Source organism: Aptenodytes patagonicus, chromosome 1, assembly GCF_965638725.1.
Source record: "Aptenodytes patagonicus chromosome 1, bAptPat1.pri.cur, whole genome shotgun sequence".
In the NCBI taxonomy this organism is placed as follows: Eukaryota; Metazoa; Chordata; class Aves; order Sphenisciformes; family Spheniscidae; genus Aptenodytes; species Aptenodytes patagonicus.
In genome coordinates this window covers 74,254,710-74,280,125 of record NC_134949.1, presented here as the reverse complement: position 1 = coordinate 74,280,125, position 25,416 = coordinate 74,254,710, and the positions used below count along the sequence as shown (strand labels likewise).

At 40.3% G+C, this 25,416-nt stretch overlaps 1 protein-coding gene across 1 annotated transcript; it reads right to left on the bottom strand.

Annotated features, from left to right (window-relative positions):
- Window positions 1-541: 541 nt before the first annotated feature.
- LOC143162308 (solute carrier organic anion transporter family member 1C1-like) lies at window positions 542-24,647 on the bottom strand. The gene is made up of 15 exons (XM_076342481.1): window positions 24,566-24,647; window positions 20,230-20,384; window positions 17,745-17,886; window positions 17,524-17,656; window positions 15,145-15,260; window positions 14,162-14,308; window positions 13,947-14,045; window positions 12,337-12,582; window positions 11,299-11,463; window positions 9,993-10,188; window positions 8,349-8,511; window positions 6,134-6,318; window positions 4,835-4,899; window positions 2,734-2,851; window positions 542-1,833 (listed from the first exon to the last, which is right to left on the bottom strand). Exons 2-15 carry the CDS (start codon window positions 20,359-20,361, stop codon window positions 1,617-1,619), a joined length of 2,124 nt encoding a protein of 707 aa, XP_076198596.1. The 5' UTR covers window positions 20,362-20,384; window positions 24,566-24,647; the 3' UTR covers window positions 542-1,616.
- Window positions 24,648-25,416: the final 769 nt, after the last annotated feature.

The window sequence follows — 25,416 nt, the reverse complement described above, 5'->3', positions numbered from 1 at the left end:
GTTACAGATTTTTGATTAAAAATATCTCACTCAAACCCCTGGCTTTAAAGACACCGTAGGAAATTATATATGCACCAAGACGTGTTAAAAAATATCATCTGGACAAAGCAGCTGAAAGACAAGCAGAACTAGACAGTTGCAATTAGTTTCACTGCCAGAACTCACTCCCAAGTTCAACAGTTAGGTAAGGTTGTTCGTTTCTTTAGGTCCCACAGGTCATTCCTATGGCTATATCTGGCTATACCAAGACACTTGCAAATGCAATTGTAAGACAAGACCAAGCAGAGTCGTATCAGTCTTGCTACATGGAGAATCTCTGCCTCCAGTAAATATCACTTCGCTTCATTTGGAAAAAAAAGTCCCGTTCTTTTTCCTTCAGCTGCTGCAATCACTGTTAAGCAACTGTCGTGACAGACAACACTTACTTCAGAACAACTCAGCATTTTGCTCAATGTACTTTTTTTATCTAACATGTCTATTAACCGTATCCCACTGAGCCTTGAGCATCTATTTTAAAGTATCAACCAGAGAATTCAGTCACTATTGTGAAATGGTACGCAAGTACACATCTTTTTATTTAAAGTAACAACAGTTGTCAAGCTCCAAGTGACGCAAATATGATGAATACAAACCAACAAATACACAAAAGCAACTTTGAATCTATGAGCTAAAGGCTTGAGTTGAGAAAGTTTTAAGGTGCATGAAAGCACAGGTGAGTGTTTTGCCTGCCTGACGATGAACTTCTCCCAGAACAACAAAGACTGAACATGACAAATATATCGAGTATTTGCAGTAGTCGTAGGGGTAATGTTATTGTTTGAGTGTCCTCTGCTGGACAGCACATGGCATAGCAATAAAGCCACCAGCATATGTTGGATGGATTTTGCTTAGAAAATAACATCACTACAAAATTCAGATTATTTCTCATGTTTCATAGTCACTTAACTAAAAAAATTAGTTTTTAATAAATGCTACAACTCTGAGATTTTTAAAAACAATTATTTCCTTTATGGCAAACTACTTGTAGTTTTAAGTAGGCATAAAATTTTCAGCTGAGCTAAGATAAAATGCTTCTTGGAAAAATACTGCTATTGTCAATTTTGCGATGGAAAATTGTTGCAATGATTCATTTAGATAAGGTGGAAACATTTTGCATGAAGGCTTTGGTTTTATGGTGAATTCTGACTGAATTTGATGAAATCAGAACACTGCTGCTAGCCTTGTCATTCCTGTGGAGGCCTACCACATGGATCTGTGTACAGGATCAACATCACATTTTGTGGGCCTTTGGCATGTGGCTGTTCTGCCAGCAGTCATCTTTGACCCCATTAAAAATTGCAGACTGGCTCTATCAGAAATGCCAAGGGAGGTTTTCCTTTATCTGTTGAGAATTTGGTTCAGTTCCTGTAACTTGTTCTGTCTGTTATTGGTAAGCAGGTACATGTAAGGCGCTTTCGTACTTGTATGTTAGTTTTTCTTGTTGTTGATGGCAGGTTTGCTATTAGTTTTACTTTCTGAATGGTGTTATTATTTATTATTTAGTTATGCATAGTATTATGAAAGTTGTTTCTAAAAGAAGCTGTCCTGATTCCTGTGACACTGGTCTAAATGGCTTTCTAAATACATGATTCATTCTCTGCATCAGAAGAACCTGGCAAACGTTCTTTGATCTTGCAATTATCTTCTTTATTCATAGGAGCATCTTCTCTTCCTCCATTCTCTATAGGCCTGGAGTTCTTATTTTGAAAGTGTTTCTTTATCAATATAAAAAAAAGGATTGCAATCAAGTAGGAAGGACCTCTTAACACCGCTGATAAACCAAGGTAGACATACCTGTGGGATAGAGCATAGAAGATAGTGCCAGGCATTGAGGTTTTCAAAGCCACTGAAGAAAATCACTGTAATGGCTTTTAAGGATCACATATATACCAAAACCACATAGTAGCTTAGAGGAAAACATTAAAACTCATTCTTTGTGAATGGTACCACAAACTGGACATTTTTGCTTGCAAAAACATCTGTTAAAGAATTGATAATATTGTTTTTGCTTATGAAGATAGTTGCAAAGCAAAACTTCCATCATCTTCCCTTTGTTTCTAAACATTTTTGTATCACTTTAAGGCCTTAGACTTTTTAGGGCTAGAAATATATTGAGATCGCCAGAGTGGGCTATTTTATGTAAAAATAAAAAACACACCAGAAGCGCCCAAGGTTGGGGTGAAACAGAAAAATCTCTGGAATATTCCTCCTGGAGACCAATATTGTTTGTGTTTAACCAATATCTTCAGCTGCTCAGTATGAGTGTCTTTCATTTATTTTTCTCTCAAATGTGGCCAATGCACAAAGTTAACAGTCTTGCCAGTATGAACAAACTACCTGCAAATAAGGTAAATTTGGGTACCTTTCCTCTTGATGGTAAACCATACAATCCCAGATCTTTTAAATTGACTCAAAGGATATTAAAAATATATAATTCATTCCAGAAAGTCTCTGTCATTGCTATTAAATTATTTTTGCACAACATAAAAACTGACTGAAAAACTAAGAGTTTAAGATGTGACCTTAAGATTTCTCAATTTCAGGAATTCTGAACTGTCCTAAATCTGAGTCCAGAGTTAGTATCTGACCGTAATTTTTGATCAGTGGCCTCACACACTACAGTATAACAGAACAAAGCATGTCTGTCTGTAGGGAGGAAATGCATGAGGCTTTTTGTGCCCTAATTTGCCTTACCTGTATGCACTGGAGTCATACAGCCTGCAAGCCCCTCGCTGCCCACAGCTTGTGCTTCCCCATTTCAAGCATGTCCTGTCGATCAGTGCACCGAAATAAACTGGTGCTGGAATCCCAGCTGCAAGGAAACAAACAAAAATGTCACAAGATATCACAAGAAAAAGACATCTTTTTAGAAATCAGCTTTATATTTTATTAGTGGCAGGTTACATGCTGCAATAGTGGCAATAGGTAGATTGGACTGTGGGGAGTTTTTTCTTTCCTTTATCAGAGTAACTGTAAGCTGGGACATCCTCTCTGCTGTGGGGATCATCAGTCCCCAGGAAATGTGGTCTGATGGGTTTGGCCGGGCTCATGGTCATGCACATTGGTTTCTCAAACATGGCTCTGAGAGCCACTGCTGGCTTCCAGTGCATGCTAAGCTCCTGCAAGGGAGAGCTGGACTGGTTGTGTATTTGGAGCACTGAACTGATGCATAGTTCCTTCTTCTATGCATAGCCTAAGTTATCCACACTGACTTCATATCTGTCTGATAGCAGCTGATAGTCCCTTCTGCCTGAAGGGACAACATCAAGTATACATGATTAGAGAAACTGAATATGCTTTTCAAAAATGTTTATGAGGGTAGAGCAACTTCAGTTGCATCCTTAATGTGACTTGGCCAAATATGAGCTTATGCTTTACTGCAAAACTTGGCAGACATGGGACAAAATCCTAGCCTTGCTGAAGTAAAGGCGAATATTAACTTCAGAGGAATCCAGGTTTCAGCTTTTACAGGACCATGTTTCACATTAGCTTTGTTCCTACAGGAGCATCCTGCATTCTTATATAGGAAATAATTTATTTTGTAAAAACAGGTATACTCTGAGCCTGTTCTACCCTAGGGCTCTTGTGAGAGTCTGAACTCAGTAATCTATCTATAAAGGCCTGTGTAGTGCTACCGTCAGTGCTGTAGTCAGGGTATGATGGGACAAGTGCTCATTTTGGAGGTTCCTTAGAGAAGGAAGATGGGAGCACATCCGATTTGATCTCCGAGTCCCTGAAGAGAAATGCCAGCTTTTGTGAACCCGTTGACAGTGGCTCTACCCTTTCTTGCAATGGAAGGAGCATGCTGGCTTAATGTGCTGAAGCAGAAGCCTATAGAAAGGGGGCAGTTCTTTTTTCATAATGCTTTGTTTTGTTTCCCATGGCCGAAAGAGCTCCAAGAATCCCATTGGCATTGCTTGTCCTGAGAGCTGGGGCAGAAATTCTGCCCCTTCATTGTGTGATGAGGAAAGTAGAAGAGGACAAAGTGTGGATACACCTTCCTATCTCAAAATGTCCCATCACAATCCTGAGTAGAGACTACAGCCCTAATCTAGCTCTGATTGTAGAAACTTATAAGCTGCTGTTGATTTTTTAGGCTTCATAGCAAACCCATGTGGCTTGACCCTTCACACACATTTCTCCACATTTCTGAAATGCAGGTATTCCTATTCCATTGACAAAAAGAACAAAAGGAAACAGAGAGGTGTTTTCTTGCCTGCCTAGGCATCTTAATCAACCATCTCATTAGCAACTCTCAAATAAAAAAGGAAAAAAAAGAGCATTGCAGCATGCTTAAAGGCAATTGAAATCTAAGCTCTCATCTACCAGGAAAGTGAAGTTTCAACATAAAGAAAACACTCTGCTATGAGCAGAGTTGTATTAGTGTTGAATGAAGTCCTACTAGAGCACGTCTTTTTGATCCTACTTGCAGCATTGTGTCTCAGTGAGCCATTGGTTGAATCATAACTTTGAAACCTTATAGTGTTGTTTAGAAATTCAAGATAATACTTTAATTTTGCTTAGAAACTTTTCCCATTTTGGAACACCAGGCTCCCAAACTGCAACACCATTTAATCAGCAGGTCAAAGATTTTCAAAATTGTGTTAGCTGGTTTCCCAATGAACTCTTGACTGAATATTGGACCTTCAGGAAAAAAAACCCAGGGTCTTCAGGAACAGCCCAGGATCTAACAGCTATTTCAAGGATACATCTGGTTTACAAATGGTGGTTGCACTGGTGTCATTTAAAGCCATAACGAGCAAGCATCTTAGTTATTCAGAATGATTTCTCTCACCTAGCATTCTCATAATGAGTGTGTATAGACCAACCGCAAGAGATTTCAACTCTGGATGAACGCATCTGAAAGAAAGAGGGTTAAGCATGAAGTATTTGCTTATCTAGTGCTGAGACATGCCTATTAAACTGCTGTTAATTACCCTGAATTTAATACTCTTCATGACAGAAAGCCAAGCTTTGGAAGGAGAGTGCTTCCTACGTCTGCTGAAAATACATTAAGTGGTATGAAAAAGGTGAATTAATTTATTGTTTTCCATCACATAGCTCCTGGGAAGTCCATTCACTAAGCATAATTAAAGAAGTGAAATTTTAAAGTCATAATCACAGTCTATCCTAGTCTTATTGAAATGGGCTCTCCAACTGCCTTAACTCCCTGGCGAACATTTTCCTCACTTGATGGGAAATATACCTCACTTGATGGGAAATATCACAGTGCCCTAAGACAAAAATGTTGCAAGCAGCTGCATCAGTGCGGCATCTTTCTATTCTTGAACTACATTCCTCTGTACAACGCCACATCTTGAACTACGCAAAGCTATCTGGCAATATGCCCATCTGTTTCATGGGGAACCATACTCCAAGTGTCAGAAACACGCTCTGATCTTGAATCCATCCCTTACAAATATTAACATGGTCTACACTCAGAATGGTGTCTCACAGAGGCAAGGAAGGAAGGGGAGTTCACATTCAGTTTTCTGTGCTCATTTAGGATGACTTAATGCTCTTAGGACTACCATTAAATTTGCCACTAATGCATTTTTCTACGGATTGAGCTTTCTCTTCAGGTTACTGAAAAGTATATGCTAATTTGCATACATGCTTCCACATCACATCCTGGTACACTTGCACCTGTGTACCTCAACAGACATGGGCATAAAAGCCTCCGACTGAGCCCTCAGATGTCCTGAATTTCCAGACATCTGATAAGCACAATCTGTTAGGGCAATCCCACATCCAGAAATCCTGACAAACGCATGGCATTTTCAAAATCCATACAGCCAAAATATCCAAGCAGAGAAAGAGGACATGTTCTGGAAAATGGGGGCATAGAACAGGCATAAGAGAAACCATTATGCAGTAGTTGGAAGCAACACATTAGAACCGACTTACAGACAGCAGCAAAGTAAGATTTGATGCTAACAGCTACAGACAAATGGGAAATAACAAAACTCATTAAAGAAAGCATGTTATACTGCAAGAGAGTCTTTTCTCCTAAGGGAAAGACAGAAACATAAACACAACTTTGATCCCCTCATTGGAAAGCCTCAACCATTGGTACACAGTTATTTTTACTTACCTAAACATAATCATGTATGCTGGGGTGCCTCCCAATGCATAACAAAAGCCACTTATGACTTGTATTACTGTATAATAAATAAACTTCATTGAACAATCCTCACTTTTTGGACATTGTCCCAAGGTGGCAGAGTTATTTCCTGTCCATGAACTGCTGGCTTCAAGACAGCTGCAGTTATGGAAGACCTGGAAGACACAAAGCAGATTTAGAACCATAGAATCATAGAATCATTTGGGTTGGAAGGGACCTCTAAAGGTCACCTAGTCCAACCCCCTTGCAATAAGCAGGAACATCTTCAACTAGATCAGGTTGCTCAGAGCCCCGTCCAACCCGACCTTGAATGTTTCCAGGGATGGGGCATCCACCACCTCTCTGGGCAACCTGTGCCAGTGTTACCACGCTCAGTGTAAAAAAAATTCTTCCTTATGTCCAATCTAAACCTACCCTCTTTTAGTTTAAAACCATTACCCCTTGTCCTATTGCTACAGGCCTTGCTAAAAAGTTTGCCACCATCTTTTTTATAAGCCCCCTTTAAGTACTGATAGGCTGCAATAAGGTCTCCCCAAAGCCTTCTCTTCTCCAGGCTGAACAACCCCAACTCTCTCAGCCTTTCTTCATAGGAGAGGTGTTCCATTCCCCTGATCATTTTCGTGGCCCTCTTCTGGACCTGCTCCAACAGGTCCATGTCTTTCCTGTGCTGAGGGCTCCAGAGCTGGACGCAGTACTCCAGGTGGGGTCTCACCAGAGTGGAGTAGAGGGGCAGAATCACCTCCCTTGACCTGCTGGCCATGCTTCACCTCTCGCAACCTGCTGGCCACGCTTGGTAGGACATTGCTCATGCAATGGGGAATCCTGCCTTCAGACACAGGCAGAGCCTGAAGCCTTCCTAAGCATCCTTTTCCTATCTTATTTGCCTTTCTTGAGGCAATGGGCAGCAGCTTCTTCTTTTCTTTCCTCCAAACAGTGCTCAGAGTTGGAAGGGATGTTCCGTGCCAGCATGTTTTTACCAGTGGACACAGCACCCCTTTTTGGAAGATGTTTGGAGTACCTGCAGGATCTCTGAGGCTGGCCTCAGCTTTGTGTCCCTGCAGGGCAGGGGAAAAGCGAGGCTCAAGGAGCTGTGCCTTTTGCAACTAGGTGACACCACCTGTTAGCTGACTTGTCTCTGTGGAAAGCACCTGGATCACAGGTCTCTCTCTGTTAATGCTGATCTGCCAGAGGTACCTCACAGCTGTAAGCAGCAGCTACCTGTCAAGACACAGCTCATACAGAACCCTGAGATCAGCAGTAAGTGTACTGATAGCTTAGGAGCAATAGCTTTTAACCAGGGCTTGAAGGGCTTGAGGATGTGCTGAGGTAAGGGGAACTGTGAGCCACAAACCTTAACCTCTACAGAGACAGACTTGTGTGGGAGGCAGTAGTCCCACTGTCATGGATGCTGTTGAGCCCTTCTCCCCTGCCTTCCACCTTAAGATTTTAGCAAAGAATGTCTTTTGGAGAAGATGACTGTAGACATCGGAGAGAAACCAGCCACAAAGCACAATGTGTTAGAGAGAAAATTCTGAGTGCAAGAGACAGCTCCAGATCATGTATCTTCTGGAGTGATCATCTGGCATCAGAAAACAGGGGAATGACACAGTCCAATGAAGGCTTATATCCATGGACTGGAGCTTCCTCTCTGGGACTCTGTGCATTATCCCCAGCACTCTGTGCTGAGCAGAAATCAGTCACCCAGAAAAATAAGCGGTATCCTGCCATCCCAGAGTCTCACAGGGAGGAAACAAGCTGCCTCCCCTCAAATCGTTCTTCATACTTACACATTAATGATTAATATCAGGGAAGATACTACACTATCTTAGTGTACTTCAACTGTTGGCTGAAAACCTCAGGGCAGCCAGAATGAGGTTTATGAAAGGCAAGCCATGGACAACCTTCAGACAACAACCACTTTGAATTGTCTGTTTCCCCCTCTTGTTCAATCTACAAAAGATGAAAGCTAGGATCTACAACAAGGAGCTAGGCCTTTTTGCTTAATGTGCAGTAACTCAGAGAAATCTCTGTCTTCTGTGTTGTTTGTAGCCAGAAATCATAAATACTTTACTGACTGGTCCCCAGTAACTTTGGTTTCACTTAAATGCATTATACTACTAAATCCCTGATGTTACATGGAAAATAAGCTAGTAAAAAAACCTCAGAAACTGAAGCAGGGTCTTACTGTGTTCTTTCCATGTCCCACCGAAGTTGTACACCCAGCTAGACACGCCGAAACGTATGTGAGTCCATTGTCTCCACACACAGGATCCCACACATTGGAGGCACATTTGCAGTCAGAGTTGCACTCAGAAAATACGGAATTTTCATGGTACGGAATGGGTTTGCTTGGAAGTTAAGTTCAGACAGGTGTAAGAACTTTTAATTCAGTGCTAATGGCAATGTAGTCCCTTCTGTGTGACAATGTCACTGTCCTGAAACCCACCTCATATGCCCAGGACATATGTTTTCATAGCTGAGTCTCTACAGTATTGATCTTTTTGCTTGAGATTCCATCCTACTTGCACTGATATTAAAGTGATAACTAGATTATAAAGAATTTTAAAACAAATAAAAATGTTGCTACTGATTTTAGCTGGCAGGTGTTGACAGAAAAGAAAAAGGAAAACCTGAAAGGCTTTGAGAGGTCAGCTAGGCTATCCCCTAATTGTACATAGAGCTAGCAAGAGTTAACACAGTCTTATCACATACATCTTTACCTGTTTGTAAAAATGCACCAATTATAAAAACTCGATTTCCTGGTCTCCATAATTAAAAATACTCCTCTCTTAAAGCCTAGCCTAACTCTTCTTAAAGGATACAGAGAATGCAGTATTCCCTTTTATTTTCAGACATCCTTTGAGTATTGAGATCTCTAACAAAGAGGGATGTCTTCCCTCATCTTCTCCTTTCTGGGTTAACTAAGCTTACGTCCTTGCCATCTCTTTCATCTCAGCGCTTACTAAGCATATTCCCTGGTCCACCATTTGCATTGTTAGTGAAAACATTGCAGGGTACAGGACAAGCAAAAGACCATTAGTCCTCAGGTTCCAACAAAAATAAACATCCTTGGCATCCTGCCTGTCCAGTTCCACCTTTTCAGCTGTAAACCAGTATGGCTTGATAAATGAACTGTAGTGACAAATTGTTGAACCATGGGTAAGCCTTTGGGGAGATGCAAACAGGTTCACACTAGCCATGGGGTACTCTGAGCAGGCTGGACATGAGGCAGTGACAACCCATATGCCTGTGTGTCGCTGGGCCCCTTGGACAGCCATGTCCTAGCATGCATCCCCTGTACTGGTATCTTTACTCACTCCAAGAAAAAATAACAGCCTGTAACTTTTAAACCCTCGTTCTCTCTTGAGAGGAGAAAGCATCTTCAGTCGGCATAAAAGCTTCATTTTGGCTTACAGTAGGCTGAGAGTCTACGCATGTTATGATCGTTCCATCTCTGTGCAGGACATACTACCAATGCCCTCTGTTACATACGCTTCACCATTTTACTGAATATACTTCGCTAGAAAATTGCTTCTGGTGTAGAGGTAGCACTGTGTGAAACAGCAATACCACCCCACACAGCCAAATGGCCTACATCGGTAATGATGCAATTTTGCTAATGTATTTCTAATTAATCTTTAACCAGTGTTGTGCTTTGCCAGGCTGACACTCTGCTGACCAACAAAACGACCACAATGACAAGTGGTAGTGTTCACTTTCTCTTAAGCATTGCAAAAGCATGTTTCTCTTTTAGCCTTGATGTCATAGTACATTTTTTGAACTATTGCTGCCGTGGAGAAAAACATACTCTTCTTCATTTTATACTCACCCTTCATAGGACACTGTCATTCCTGCTACCACATGGTTCTCACAGCCAACAAAAAAGTGCAAGAGAGTGATGGTGTAGGCCAAAAATGACATGGTAAATGCAAACTTGGTTGCTCCAATGATGCTCATTTTGTACTTTTTCATTATAAGCCCTCCTAGGAAAATCCCAATACCTACAGGAGGTAAGGATGTCAATCCTGAAAGAGATTATAGAAGGGGAATGTTAAAATAAAAGAGTCACACTGGGTTTAAGAGCCAAATTCTGTCCTCAGCTTGATATCCCTGGCAGCTTTACGTTGTATTATGATGACTTTAGGTGGCTTTGTGCGCAGCCTAATCCCTGGGTTGAGTATGCTATTTTTGAAGTGCCTAACCCTCAAAACCCACTTCCATTGTAAGGCATTAGTCAGATGTTGCAGCATTTAAAACTCCCACACCACATTCATTGCATATTTGGGGTGCCTTTGTTATAATATAATTAATATAATAGGACATAATTCTTCATATAGGGAAGTGATCGTGCCCCTGTACTCGGCACTGGTGAGGCCGCACCTCAGATACTGTGTTCAGTTTTGGGCCCCTCACTACAAGAAGGATGTCGAGGTGCTGGAGCGTGTCCAGAGAAGGGCAACGAGGCTGGTGAGGGGTCTGGAGAACAAGTCTTATGAGGAGCGGCTGAGGGAACTGGGACTGTTTAGCCTGGAGAAGAGGAGGCTGAGGGGAGACCTCATCGCTCTCTACAACTACCTGACAGGAGGTTGTAGTGAGGTGGGTGTCGGTCTCTTCTCCCAAGTAACTAGCGATAGGACAAGAGGAAATGGCCTCAAGTTGCGCCAGGGGAGGTTTAGATTGGATGTGAGGAAAAATGTCTTTCCTGAAAGAGTGGTGAAACATTGGACCAGGCTGCCCAGGGAAGTGGTTGAGTCCCCATCCCTGGAAGTATTTTAAAGACGTGTAGATGCAGCACTTAAGGACATGGTTTAGTGGGCATGGTGGTGTTGGGTCGACGGTTGGACTCAATGATCTTAGAGGTCTTTTCCAACCTTAATGATTCTATGATTCTATGATAATAGAACATAATGGAACATAATAGAACATAAATAATATAATTTAATATAATAATTTATTCTGGTCCCATAGGGACCAAAACTGTAGTTTGTATGCTGCCTTTATGTAATTGAAGTTCAGGAGAGATCACCATTTACATCAGCCTGTTCCGCAAGGAATTCAGTCCCAGAAAAAGCATACCAGAACTTCTCCCCATGTACTGCTTATAGCATAAGCAGTCATTGCACAGTGTAACTCACCTATTAGAAAGTTAGATTTAGATGTAGATTGTCCATACTGCTGTTCCATGTACTTTGGTTTGTAAGTCAAGAAACCAATAAAGCTACTGAACTGTAACAGTGAGCAACACAGAAATGTAAAGTACATTCGATTACTCAATACTTTTTTCAGGGAGGTACAGAAATCTGAAAGAAAGGGATATATGAGTTGGCTTTGAAAGATGCATGGCATAATTACTGCTGAGTAATCTATGAAACTTAGGGAAAAATCCTTCTCTCAGCTGTCCAAGTGCTGGTCATACTGATCTTTATTTGCATGCGAGTATCTGAAAGCAAAATCAGGTTCTTGAAAAACACCAGAGATTGAGATACAGGAAGAGAATCTTAAAAGAAGACAGAAGTATGGGTTAAGGCCTGGGTGCTCTAGTGAGATCTGCACATGAAGACTGAAGGGCTCCACACAGCAAAGACTTCTTTCAGCTTACAGGTTCAAGGCTATTTGAGAGATGCCTTTGTGAGACGCCCAATGTCTTCCATTGGGATCTGAAAAAAGACAGGAGAACTTGACTAATGATTCAAAGCCATCTCTTCCCCACACCTTTCCACCCCTTTCTTAGCCTAACCACTGCACAACCAGAGCTGATATTCAAGCCTGCTGTATTTTCCTCAGGCAGCAACGTGCTTCAGAGTCTCCATGAGCTCTGTGATCATCAGATAAATAATTTTTCTTACCATATTGAGAAAGGAACCTTCTAATATTTTCTTTATGTCTTGATACAGAAACAATTTTTCCACTGTTCAAATTTCTTCTAGCACAAAATTTTAGATGTAGGTGCCACTCAGGCAATGATGCATTGCAGGTGACGCATGAAGAATCTCACAGTCTTGAAGAAGCTCTTTGACTTCTAATAATCATTAGCAGAATACTCCTTTCCTGGGGATAGCTAACTGGTTTAGACTGAAGTGCAGGGGAGGCAAAATATTCTGCAGAACTATTACATTCCTGCTGTACATTGTGCTTATTGCTTTTCACATTTAAAAAACTTGCAAAACACTTGCCTTTCAGTACTACTGAGCACTTCCTTGGTTTAGGTTTTGCAGGAGGAAGTATCTTCCTCGTGGCACCCATGTTTTCCAGGAGACCATATGAAGTTTTTTCATTATTGGCTTCCTCTGGCTTTTTCAGGCTCTTCGGCAGGAAGCAAAATGGAATAGCAGCTAGAAAACTGGTTACTCCACTTATTAAAAAACCAAGCCACCATGCACCCACCCAGCGGGAATCGCGTGGGGTGATAGTGATGCTTCCTAGAATTGAGGGAAACAGATACAAGTTACCTAAATGAACAAGTTGAACCTTCCCACCCTTTATCTGCTAAAACAGCTACATTTTACAATGTCTGACTTTCAGTGGTAATGATAATCATCTAATGTGAGACCGTTCATGCAGTGAAGGCATCAGGAATCATACCCTGGTGTTATGTTTCATTTGCCTTTCTACATGATATGCTGACTGCAACTTCATGTGGCATACATGGCAACACAGAGGTCTTTAGTCAACACATAGGAAATCAAAATGGGTGGCAGACAGACCTCAAGCATGGGGTCCTTTTAGGCCTGATGCATTTCTACTGAGACCATCCTCTGCAAAACTGAATTGTGTTGGCTACTATTAAACATATGGACATTCTCTGTGGCATTGATGAGATTAGCCACGACTTTAAACTTTGTATTGCAAGGAAGATGAGAATAGTTGGTTGTATTTTTATGATTGTTACATGCTGGCATGTTTGGTGGTGGACCAACACTATAAGACTTTTCACTGCGTGACCAGAATTGGCTCACTGTCCTTATGCTTAAGCAAAATCAAACATTGGCTTAACAAAGGGCAAAGACAAAATAGTTCATCTACCTACAGGATCCTGAAGATCTGAAAACTTCTCTGTCCTGCTAGTAAAACAGGATCACCCACTGCTGCTGCTACACTGGGCCTTTTCCTGAAAAAGCCGTCACCAGTCCGCACTGCCTGACTTCCCATCAGGCTGGTCCAGTGGGTGGGGAGGTGGGCTGGCCAGAAAACACCACCTCAGAGATGGCTCCTGCCTCTTCCAGTGAAAGGGAACAGGATGCAGGGCCATGGCCACCACTTATGGGGATTGCTCTGCTCCCTCTGGCATTTTGCAGATGTGATTACATACATGTGTTTTCTCTTCACCTGAATAAGCAAGGGCTGGCAAAAAGTGTATAATGTATTGCAAACATTCCATGAATTGTAAATAATGTAAAATGCTCAGCTGAAAGGGCGGATAATCCACCAAAACTGTAAAACTGCTATGCTAGCAGAATCCTTTCATTAAGATCCCAGTTTAGTAAAACATCTTGGGTCTGTGAGAGTTCTTGGTACTAATTTCTAAAGTTAAACATGTATTTTAATCCTTTAATCCTAAAACACAATTCGAAAATATGTTCCCTGTCTAATTCTGCCTCTACCCTAAAAGCTTCCAGTAATTTAATAAAATTGTAATAAAGTATATAAAAATTAATGAAATAAATAGAAATTAAAGATAAATAATACTAATATAATTAATATAATACAAACTTATGCAAATGTGTAAAGGAACCTCTTACCAACAGATATTAGCTTACTTTCACTTTACCTCCATTTTGCTTACCTAAATCCACAAATCCAATATCCACGTACAGTTTTGCACATAAAGATCCCAACAGGAAACCAAACATTGGGCCCAACATGGCTATTGTGTGCAAACATGCTGAAAATATAATGAAGCAGATGCTAGTACATTTTAATGGCTGAATGTTTTCTTCTGCAAAAGATGATCAACCTCTTACACTATGAATCTCTCAGTTTACTTCATGTTGAGTTTACCTACATACACAGGAACATCCTCTTCTTTAGCAAAATCATCAAGGTAAGAAATGCCCAATGGTGTTATCGGTGTCTCACCAATTCCACGTAACAGGTTTCCCAGTAAGATATATATCCACATATGTGATGACGGTTCTTTCTCACAGCCTGCAGATAATGAGAGTTTACATCTTTGTAATAGAATAGTTGAATGGGAAACAATGACAAATCACAGGAAATTCAGCACATGAAATGATTATAGTTTAGTATTAAAAGTATTAACAACATTATCCTTATGGAAGATTAATGAAAGGCTGTCAACCTCATTATACCTTTTAATAACCTTCTAATAACACTTTCCTCCACCTCCATTGTATTTGGTTTCTAGAAATACAGATAATTATCACCCATCAGAATAAATGCCCATGTAAAAAAAAATGGCAGACTGATATTGTCATAAATATATTATCTGGCATATAACTTATATCTTTAACTTGAGAAGTTTGAGATGGTTTCTGGGGCACAGCTTGGCTCTTTCTCTACCTATGTCCCATGCAAAGCAACATGTAAAACAGCTTTATTCCATATAGTAAGCAAAATCATAGAAATCTCCATTTATTTCCAGTTAACTCTGTGCAGTTTCATGTCCTTTCATGCTATCTCTTCCACCTCCCCAACTTCAGGTCCTGGGTAATTGAATCCCTTCAGAAACTTCTTCGCACACAGTCTCAGCATCCACTTCAGCGTTAGGGTGATTTTACTGTAATTTGGAAGTGTGAACATAGGAAACTGGGGATCTGGATCCTAGTAATTTGTGTTTGCTAGATGTTTCTTCTCCAAATGAAATGCACAAAGTGCATTTAAGTGTTGGTAATGTTCCCAGACAGGTGGAGACTGAAGTTAGAAATCTAACTGAGCATCTTGCATGGGGCAATGATTTACTCTACTTGCAACCAAGGATAAAACTAGCTCCTCTATTTGTACTTACACTTACAGTTCCTTACCTGATTGGGAGATTTCCAACAAGGTTTCGTTCACATGTTGATGTAGGGAACAGGGATTTATGCTTGAACTTAAATTGGCTGAAGAAGCTGTATGTGATGCTGTCTCATACTTATAACTGAAAACACACAATAGTAGGTTTAGAAGCAGTGTTCACTTGGGAAATACTAGTGTAGTAGGGCAGGAATCACTTGACTGCTGTTTCCCTAAAGAGAAAGGTATCTTTGTTTAAATATCAATCCAAAAATCAAATCCTACTAAAGGAGCAAAAAAGAAGATTATTTAAACACATGTTGGAAATCGATAACACTAAAATGAAGAACAAATAAAAGTTAGAATAATCTGTCTAGAAGACATAACATTCTAAGCTGTAAAATTCAAAAGGGCTTTTGAAAGTAATTCAGGTAGGATTGAACTGTCAGTATCAAAATTTAGGGTCAGGTCCAAGCGAGCTCCCTATGCTGACCCCACAATCATGGAGAAAAAGAAGAATGTCTTGAGTGTGAGTGTGAGTCCCCCTTTTCATCGTAGATATGAATTTTGGGGTTGGGGGGAGGAGAGGAGTGAGAAAAGGAGAAGTCATCCTCAGGAGGTACCTGTTTGCCTGATAATTGGCATTGGCTTTAGAAAGAGCTGTTGTATAGCAGTGGGTGAATAAAGTTAGTGGCTAAAAGACTCTTTAGCTGTATTTACAGGGAGCAGAGCAATGCTGCGGGGTGGCAGCTGAGCAGCTCAGGTGCTGGAAGCCGTTCAGCTGCTTTAGCATGATCCTTTTCTCAGATATGAGCCCTGCCGAGGTGCAAAGTACAATTAGCTTAAGCAGAACAACATGGTAAAGCACACATTCTGCTTCTTGGAACTGTGCTGGCTCTGTTAGACCAGGCAGGCTTCTTTTTCAGGTTGAAACAAAATGCATTCATCAGAAGAGACAGTGCAGAACAGTTTTACCATAAAAATTCAGGCATAGGTACATGAGAAACTGTATGAGTTTCCCAGTGTAGGTGAGCAAGATACATAGTTTGGATTAAGCAGTGGAAAATGCAAGTCTGATGCTAGTGCAAGATCCACTGTCATGATAAAAAAAGTATTCCTTAGTTTTCTTTTTACAGTAGTATACCTAAAATTATTCTAATACATTTAAGAGAGCAACGGAAATGTGTCTTAGTCTATGCTATCACTGTATCAAAGATATGGCTAGAAACATTAGAATCATAGAATCGTTTAGGTTGGAAAAGACCTTTATCATCATCAAGTCCAACCATTAACATAGCACTGGCAAGTCCACCACTAAACCATGTCCCTAAGTACCACATCTACATGTCTTTATTATCGCATGTAAGCAACATGCAGTAAAGCTCTGAGCCTGGAGCATATGAATAAAAATTAACTTAACCAGCCACGGAAAATCAGTTTAACCAGCCATGTGCATTTGGAACAGGAAAAACCCTGGTACCAGTTCTACCAGCACTGATCCATCTGCAGGCTCTGCGTGAAGTTGAGAGGCTGCTTTGTGTGAGGAGCAGCTGTTTGCCACAGGAGAGCAAAATGCGCCATCTTACACAACAAGGCTCTGGTTTCCTCTTTCAAGGAGTGGGATTTCTTCTAATGAGCACCTCTGTAGGTTGGTTTCTTCAAGGAGTGAGCTCTGAATCCCTGATTTTACACAAAAGTTACCTGTTACTATAAATAAAGTCATATTTCAGGTAGATATGTCACTCAATATGAAGTTACCCACTCAGAGTTTTGAGGTCCTGTTCAAAACAGCACAAACTTACTCTGGAAATCATATAGGTGGATTCTATACCCCTCATCATTTTACTGTGATTCATAGCGGTTTGACTTTCCTGCTTACATGATCCTGACATCTCTATTAGCAAGCAATGATTAGGTTAACGCTGATCTTCCCAGTAAGGTGTTCTTACAGTTAGCCATTCAGGAAGAGTATATAATTCATTAAAGCAATAGCACCAGCATAGTAGCATGGTTGAAGATTTTCAAAGAACAATATATTTTGTTTGAAACTTGAATTTTCATAAGTTTTTCATAGGTAAGTGTTTTCTCCTGAAAAAAAAAATCTAATGATTTTCTAAAATAATTTCCTTCTCTGCCTCTTTTCTGAACAAGTCTGAAATCTAAAGCATTTTGATTTTCCTTTTTTTTTTTTGGCAGTTGAACTTTTACTTCAGAAGAACCATATTTTTCCAAGCAGATAAAATGAACATTGATGTGTGTGTCAAACGTGATTCATTGCACATCGAGGTGAGGCTCTATAGGCCTTTGGAAATCTAAGACTTAATATACACCAAGTTTCATTCAAAAACCAGAAAGCAGTATCCAATTCCAACGTTAGGTTACCCAAGTTAATCTTGATTGGTACTTACTATCCCATGAAGAAATGAGGCATTGCTGTTAAAAGACTTCCCAAAGCCATAGTAAAGCATCCAACAGCTATTACTTTGGGCCTATGAAGTTTAGCTCCGAAGTAGCTTACAAATGCAATCACGAGCAAGTTACCTGGAAGGTAATGAACCAAAATTAATGCCAAATGCTGTACCTCATATTTCTCTGAACAGTTTTCTGCATGGTATGGAACATAAATTACCCATCTCAAAGCTCCCATCGATAAAACCAACAGTAGAGGACGTCAGGTCAAACCTTCGTTCAATCTGAGTGATGGAGCTTTTCATAATTGTACCAGACAACGTTTTACTCAAGTAGCTGAATGATAAAGCAGCGAGAAATGCCTGAGGAAAGATTAAGACAGAAAATGGGAGGTAGAGGCAGGGAAACTGGTCACAGAGGGATCAAATATGTTTAAAACTGTGTGAAGCAATCATCATCGTGGTATACGTTTGTTACTCAAATTGCAGTGACAACGTTGTGCGTGAATTTTCGTGTACCCTAATGCTACGGAGCACCAGGGTGGTCTCTCAGCAATGTCTGCTCCTGCTCTGGTTTTCCCTGCTGGAGAGGGCTGGTGCTAGGTGCTGCACTGAGAACAGCTCCTTGCGTTAGGGTTCAGGTTTCAATAGCCACCTTAATGACCAGAAAGCCTGATCTTCCCTGCATTGCTGGCCAGAGGTTTTCCAAAACAGAAATCCTATGGACTGTGGAACTTAAATTTGGCAAACAACTCACTGGGGACTACTTACCTTACTGATATCCTGAGGTTAAATTTATCAAAAAGCTGAGGCCCAGGGCTGGGCATCCAAAATGGTGGGATTTCTAAATTTCTAGGTGTTGCAGAAATGTAAAATTTGCCAGAGGTAAAATACCTCATCAAGATAGATTTAGTGATACTAGCCCAACCTAAAATTAAACTTAGCCCCAATTATCTTCTGCTTGGGCCACATCACTTATTTTAGGCCAGTTTACAACTGGTTGTAACTCAAACATATACTCATGGCATCAAAATAAAGGCTTTATGCAAGCTCCTATGATATCCCAGTATGTGTAAGGTGGTACAAACTGACTGAGTTAATCTCTGTCTCAAATGATACGTTTTGAAATGTGTGGATTATGGCTATGTTGCCTGTATACCATATACCTCATAAGGGAAAGCTTAATATTCTTTAATTTTATAGTTGCTTCTACAAACATCCATTGTGGTTTTTGCAAATAAAGATTAATTTGATAAAAAATTAAACTAAGTTTGTTTAAATATTATCCAACTATTTCAACATAGTCTAAAAAACAAATAGACTTATTGCTCACTGGGTAAAAGTCCCGATACAACACAATGCTGGGTAAGTAAACCAAAGTAAGTATAGATTTAGACTTTGCAATACTATCTACTGTAAGAAATGAAGCCAATCCTGGAAGTAAAAGCTTGAAATTAGGTATGTTTGCACTCTTTTTGTCAGGAATGAAGTGAAAAATCTCACAAGTGCAGGCTTTGTCCTGACATGTTTTATTTTTCCTGACCTCAACTGGCAAAAAGCCTGTGAGAACCACCTCTCTTGTCTTTTGCCAGCAGTGCTCTCAGGGGTTTTGGCTGAAATCACAAACTGCTGATAAGCATGAAAACACAAACAAAAATTACTTGTGTATTTTGGGTTTGAAAATGCGATCCCCAGGTAAACCACAAAACATCTGATGGGAAGGTGAGGGAGAATAACAGTTTGTCTTTTATTACCTCCAAGGTACTGTGTCTATTAAACTAATTACCATAAAGTTAGGCATAAATCCACAGTCGTGCAGCATTGCTCACATACATGATGGCAAAGTTAGTCCTGTGAGTATCCCAGAGAGATCAGATTCTACTTTTGCAGATGTATATGGATGGCAAATGTGAGTCAGATAAAATAAAAAATATAACAACTTTTGCCTGATACTTGAGCCAAACTATTCTGGATGGTTGAGAAGCTTGCAATCACTTGCAATTACTTATTTTTTTACATTAATCTTTCATTTTACAGACCTCTCTGTAGAGAGAAATGTGTCCCTGATTGCAACTCCACTGAGCCTATGGAATTTAACCTGAGATGAAGCTGGCTGAAGAAGTAGTCAAAACATAAATCTAAACACATCACTGTCAAAAGAAATCTTGCCCTTGTAGTATTGCAGCTCAGCCAGAAGCAATAAATACTAAGGCTTTAACACAAAAGCAAAATTCTCATTAGTTTACTTGCTTTGTTCCGTCAATTCTTCTTGTGTGCTCCTGAAAGCTTGGATGCTTGTGGGAATCAGTGGACTTTTTGACCTACAGCCCTGAATTAGATAAAAGTCCTGGAATATGATTTACCTCACCATGTTTTGGCCTTACAAGAATGGGTGGTGATACCAACCTCCAGACAACAGTATAACATAGCCACCCATTTTAGGATGCTTCAAGTCTTCCACTGGAGGTTGCTACCTCTCTCCAATGACCAAAAAGGGGATCTACCTATGAGTAACTTGAGAGTAAATATGTTAAATCAGGATTTTTTATTTTCTTTAGGACAAAGACAAGATCCAACCCTTCCCTGTACCTCCAGCGTGTATCCATTACAGAACAGGAATGAAGTAATCTGTCATGTCGTATCTTGAACAACAATTCTTAACATATGACAACAGTAATTTGTGGTGATATTGATAAGGCACCAAACCTTCAAGCCAGTGCAACAGGAAGTCTTCTTTTTGACTGGTAGATTTTTGTTTGCTTCATCATCCAAAAGCTGGGCAGGTTCTGCTTCCTGATTTGAGTCGTCGACATTGCTGGATTCGTTTTCCACTGTCATGGTTGATTTCTTTACTGAGTGATCTGGACCCAAGAGAAAAACAATAATAAGTATAAAAGCACATATGCCAAAATAGAGTTGCTTAAGGACCTTTCTGATGAAACAGTAGTTACAGGAAAATGTTAGGATGTTGAAGCTGAACCTTTTCATGGGAAAGGATTTGGCTTAATGACTTGGGTGTTTCAAAGTGAGTATTTGTTTAAATTCTGAAGTATCTTGTTTTGGCATCTTTCTTTTCAAGTCAAATGGTCTTCAGCCTCCCCACTGCCCCCCCCCCCCCCCTTCCCCTTTTTTTGGTCTAGAATGACTTTTAATGCTAAAAAGACAATTTCAACAAAAGAGTAAGAGGCAAAGTCTCTGTCCAAAAATAAACTACAAGGGTCAACAAAGCATCAGTGGTGAAGCACAGGGAGTCTTCTTAGTGAAGCTCTGAATTTGCAGGCCACATGGCTTAGGACTCAATCATTGTTCTGGTAAGATCTCTGTAGTAACACTGAGCCATCGACTTATTTCTTCACACTGGCCTGTTGGAAACAATTCTTAATGACAAAATAATTGATTATTTTAGCTACTTGACCTCCTATAAGGAGATTATATGTTTTTTCTTCGTGCAATAGTATACAGGGGATCCCTAATCTCCTTCTGTTTGCAGAGTGCTGCCTATATCCCCTGATGCATGAAATCATCTGCAACTCAGCAGTTCAGTAGAACTGCTCCAGTTCCCCTGGGAAGAGCACACACTATAGCCATAGACAACAAATCTTTCCTCTCCTTTGATATAACATATTTTTTTATTGTTGAAAGCCTTGTTTCATGATTAAGTTGAATTTGGTTTTATCGCAATGAATAGTACAATACTTTTTTAAAACTGTATCTGAGAGGTGGATAAGCAATTAAAAAGAATACTTCAGTGAAAAGCTGTAAGGGAAGTCTATGTATCTATTTGCAAAATTTATTTAAAGAATGAAAACACTTGCCTGTTTGTGCAACTCTAACTACAAACAGAACAGATTTCTGAAGGAAGATCCAGATGCCACTGCAGAGCCTCTCAGAAAAAATGGGTCACTTGAAACAAACCCTCTTCAGATCTTCAGATCTTGACATACAGGGGAGGTAGGAGTATTGAAACTAATGACCCCAAGTCAGAACTGAGAAATCATAGCTCACAGGAACTGATTTCACCTTTCACAGTAGTCTCCTCATTTGAGAAAAGGGTGAAGGGGGGGTGGGGGCGGAAATCACACAAAGAGAGGTTTTCCATGCTTGAATGGAGCTGAAAAAAGTTGGATGAACTTTTCCAATGCTGGAAAAACTCCATCTACAATTGAAAATTGCTCTGCTACAGGCCATATGGCAGAGTAACATTTTTCAGAGCATTTAAAGGGTAAGCATTGCTCTAACGCATGATGGTTGAAGAACACTTTTCTTCACTCAGGTGGAAGAAGGTTAATACCTAAGGATGTTTAAGACAAATGCACAAACAGAGATTTAAACAACTTAGGATTTTCTTGGGCTTAAGTTCATGAGCATATCCTTAGGTACTAATGCTGGCATGAACAACTTTCCTTTCCCACTGCTCATATCTGCTTCCCAAAGTCTTGACTTGTGTGAGTACCACTGCTTCTGTGGCTGTGCTGTAAGTCTGGGTCAGAACATATATCTGGACAAAAAATAACTTTTCCTCCACTTGGCTCCTCGGACAGATAGGAACAAGAAGTAGAGGAAACGATTTCCTCAAGTCTGCACAACTACCCACAGAAATGTTTGTGAAATGAGATTCTTAGTGCTCAGGAGAAGTTAGTACACAAATACTTTTGAGCATCTGGTCCTCTGAAATTTATCTGTCCCTGTGTAACCTGAAGATATTAGCTTCTCCCTGTTATCATGATACATTAAGGACTACAATAAGATGCTGGTGTAGCATGTCATTGCAGGTCACAGGACTAAAGAAGTGGCTTTTGTGAGAGTTTGAAGCTACGACATGACTTAGAATCTCAATATAAGGAGAGAAGAAGTGAAAGCAGAGAAACATGAAGATAGAAATAAGAGGCAAAGTAGAGAAAAGAGAAAGGCAGTCAGGTATCCATACATGTAACAGAAGTTGCTTAGATATTAGCAGGCTATCCCAGTGAACATTTCAGAGAAAGACTGTGAAGGCACAAGAAGGGAGGACAGTAAGACTGAAAGTGCGAGCAGTAAATATCAAAGAGCAGGTTAAGCAGTTAGAGGCAAATAGTGAAAAAGGCATCCAGAGGCAGAGGCTAGGGTACCGGGCAAGATAAAGGATAAAAAAAGAGAAGAAAAATAAAATACATCTTCATGGGGCAAAAGTTGCTTGATGCACACAGAAAAGTGTGAAGCCAGCTAGAAGGTGGAAGTTAGTTGGCTCAGCACTGTCAGTGCTCAGCTCCTCCAGTGATCCAGGGGAAGGAGTCTCAGGCAAGAACAGGGGTGACCAGCTCCTGTCAGTGGTGAATGACACGTCTTATCATTGCTTTGCAAAGATGCTACTGGAGATGGTGCTACTTTTTCTGGGGAAGGCTAGGATGGGGAGAAGGAAGCAAAAAGATGATGCAACTGTGCTGGAGAAATGTTAGAGCGCGCTACGTGCAAGGATCAACAGTTGGAGCTGCTGGCAACATCTCCTCCCATCCTCAGTTGACCCTGACCTACATGGAAATTTGCTGGAGACAGAAGATATCAAGGCTGGGGAAATGCCATGCCACAAGAAGATTAGGAAAAAAGATAAAAGTTTGATTCACAATTGATGTCAACATACATTAGCTGTTGAGCCTGACAATTTCAAGTACTGTTAAAGTTGCTATTTTAGATTTATTTCACTAGTGGGTTTTTTCCATGTTTAATAAACCAAGGATCTGGTTACAAGCAAAGGAAAAGTGTGAAGCTTTCTGCACCAAATGTGTCCTTTCACTAGTATGACTTCTCTAAAACTATTACGCTTTGCCTGCACAAGCCATTCTGCTGTAATAATGACCTGAGGTAGCTGCATTTGCAGAAAGATGAGATCAGTCAAATAACATATTGGCATTGTTTAGGTAGTCAATCAACCTAAACAGAAATCACCCTGACTTCCTTCCCGAGGGAAGATAACAATCCTGTCCCCAAAAGCAAGCATAAGGAAAAAAACCCCACCAAAAAACCTCAAGCCATACTGTGAGAATGAGAGTTAACACTCTTCCAGTTCACTTTTGCATCATACCCAGGGAACATTTGACAAACTCATTTGGTCTTGTGCTCAGTACAGTCTCTTCTGAGAAACACTTTGGGTGGGGGAAGATCAAGGGTCTTAACTAATAATCAGCGTGGATCATTTGTGTTGGTGGGAGCTGAGAGCTTTCACAGCATCATGGGAAACATGAGGCACCTTGCAAGATCGTTCCAGAGTACAGCAGCCAGCCTTGCAAAGGACAGTCACAGACTTCTTCAGTCCTTCAGGGTATATGACCTTATAGGGGCCATGGCCTAACTCCGTGCCTGTTAGGTAGATCTATTCCTTAGTGATCATTAAAAAAAATCAAGCTTGGTTTTCTACCCCCTAATTATAAGAAAATTGTAATGAATAAGAGCACCAATTTAAACACCTTAGCATGAATAACAGGTAATTAGTTTACAAAGGTCAAGACGATAGTTTGCTACAGGTTTTGTAGGTTCTTATGAAAGAAAAATACAATGATGTTTCAGGAATTTTCAGAATCGAGCAAAGACACTGTAAGCCCTTGGGCTGTTTCTCACCGCAGTTGCACTCTCAGGGGCTATGCCACCATCCAGTAGACTAACAAATCACAAATCAAGAGCCACATTTCATCCAGTAGTTTACGGAACTGTATTGATTTATGCTAACTACAGTGCTAATCCAATTGTCTTATTGATTTTTAAATATATTAAGGAATCATAATAAGACCTTTTAAGTAAACCTAATATGAAAAATGAATACCACAGTGCTGCGTAGGCCTCAATGCTGCTTGCATTGTTTGAGACATATGATGCTTACTGTTCAGAGGCACACATACATATGTATGATGCCATCATTAAAGCATTGACATTTACAACAGGAATGTTACTGGTGTTACTGGTCACAGGAAATGCAACTAGTACTACACAGGTAATGTTCATTAGCTGCAAACACTAAATGGCAACATTTTAAGGTTAAGACAAACAAAAAGAATATTAAAGAGGTTCCTACCTAGGTTCTGTATCCACAACAACAGCAGTTTTACTACCACACAAAAGCTCAAAAAGTCAGAGTATTCTCTCCTTAAGCAAGGCTGTGCTGGTACTTGGTAGAAGAATCATTAACTTCTAACACAAACTATGGTTTAGGCAGTTTTAATCTTGTCTCCTCCCAGTTCTGCCCTCTGTTAAAGGTCCCAAAACACATGTTTATCCACAGTGGTCAAAAATTAATTAGGTAGAAAATGTGCAAGTGTATTCCTTTTGTACACTCTTGTGAAACACCTTTTTTCCTGAGCTTGTCACAATTATAATAGTTCATACCTTCCTGGCATTTAAAAATGGGGTGTCCCAACTTTAGAAGTGTTCCTGGTTACTGATAGCTAAAACGTATTTTGGTATGAAGTTTTATTTTCATAGTCTATGGTTAAAGTCCATTCAGCTAAGACCTGCTAGAGTCAGCCAAGGACTTGCAGGAAGAGAAAACATAATGCCTTGTGTATATTGAACAAACTAGGTGTTCAAGAAACACTCATGCTTAGAAGACCGTTCGGTTTTATAGTTCAGTACTATTAACAGCACAGGCAAACCCAATGTGAAAATATACTGGGGCTATGTGTACTTTGGAGCAGCCCTTTACCTACTTACAGCTCTAGTTCAAGGAAGCCTGAACTGATTTCCCGAGAGGTATTTTATTTGATGGCACCCTTGTTGTGCATTATGCCTGATTCCTGAGAGTGATTGTAGTTAAAAGACGAGTCATTCTTAAAGCATGTGAACTATGACTACTGTGCCTGGATGTTACACCAAAATGTGCCATTCCTTGTTGTTTGTGTGCCCTTCACTGCCACCACTGTCACCATG

What these genes read in the sequence shown, in the direction of transcription:
- LOC143162308 (XM_076342481.1), bottom strand. Translation starts at nt 20,361, where the DNA reads ATGACAGTGGAAAACGAATCCAGCAATGTCGACGACTCAAATCAGGAA. An exon ending in GGATGTTCCTGTGTATGTAG is followed by an intron (nt 14,046 to 14,161) that starts GTAAACTCAACA and finishes TTATATTTTCAG; the next exon opens with CATGTTTGCACACAATAGCC. An exon ending in ACTCATTATGAGAATGCTAG is followed by an intron (nt 2,852 to 4,834) that starts GTGAGAGAAATC and finishes GTTTCCTTGCAG; the next exon opens with CTGGGATTCCAGCACCAGTT.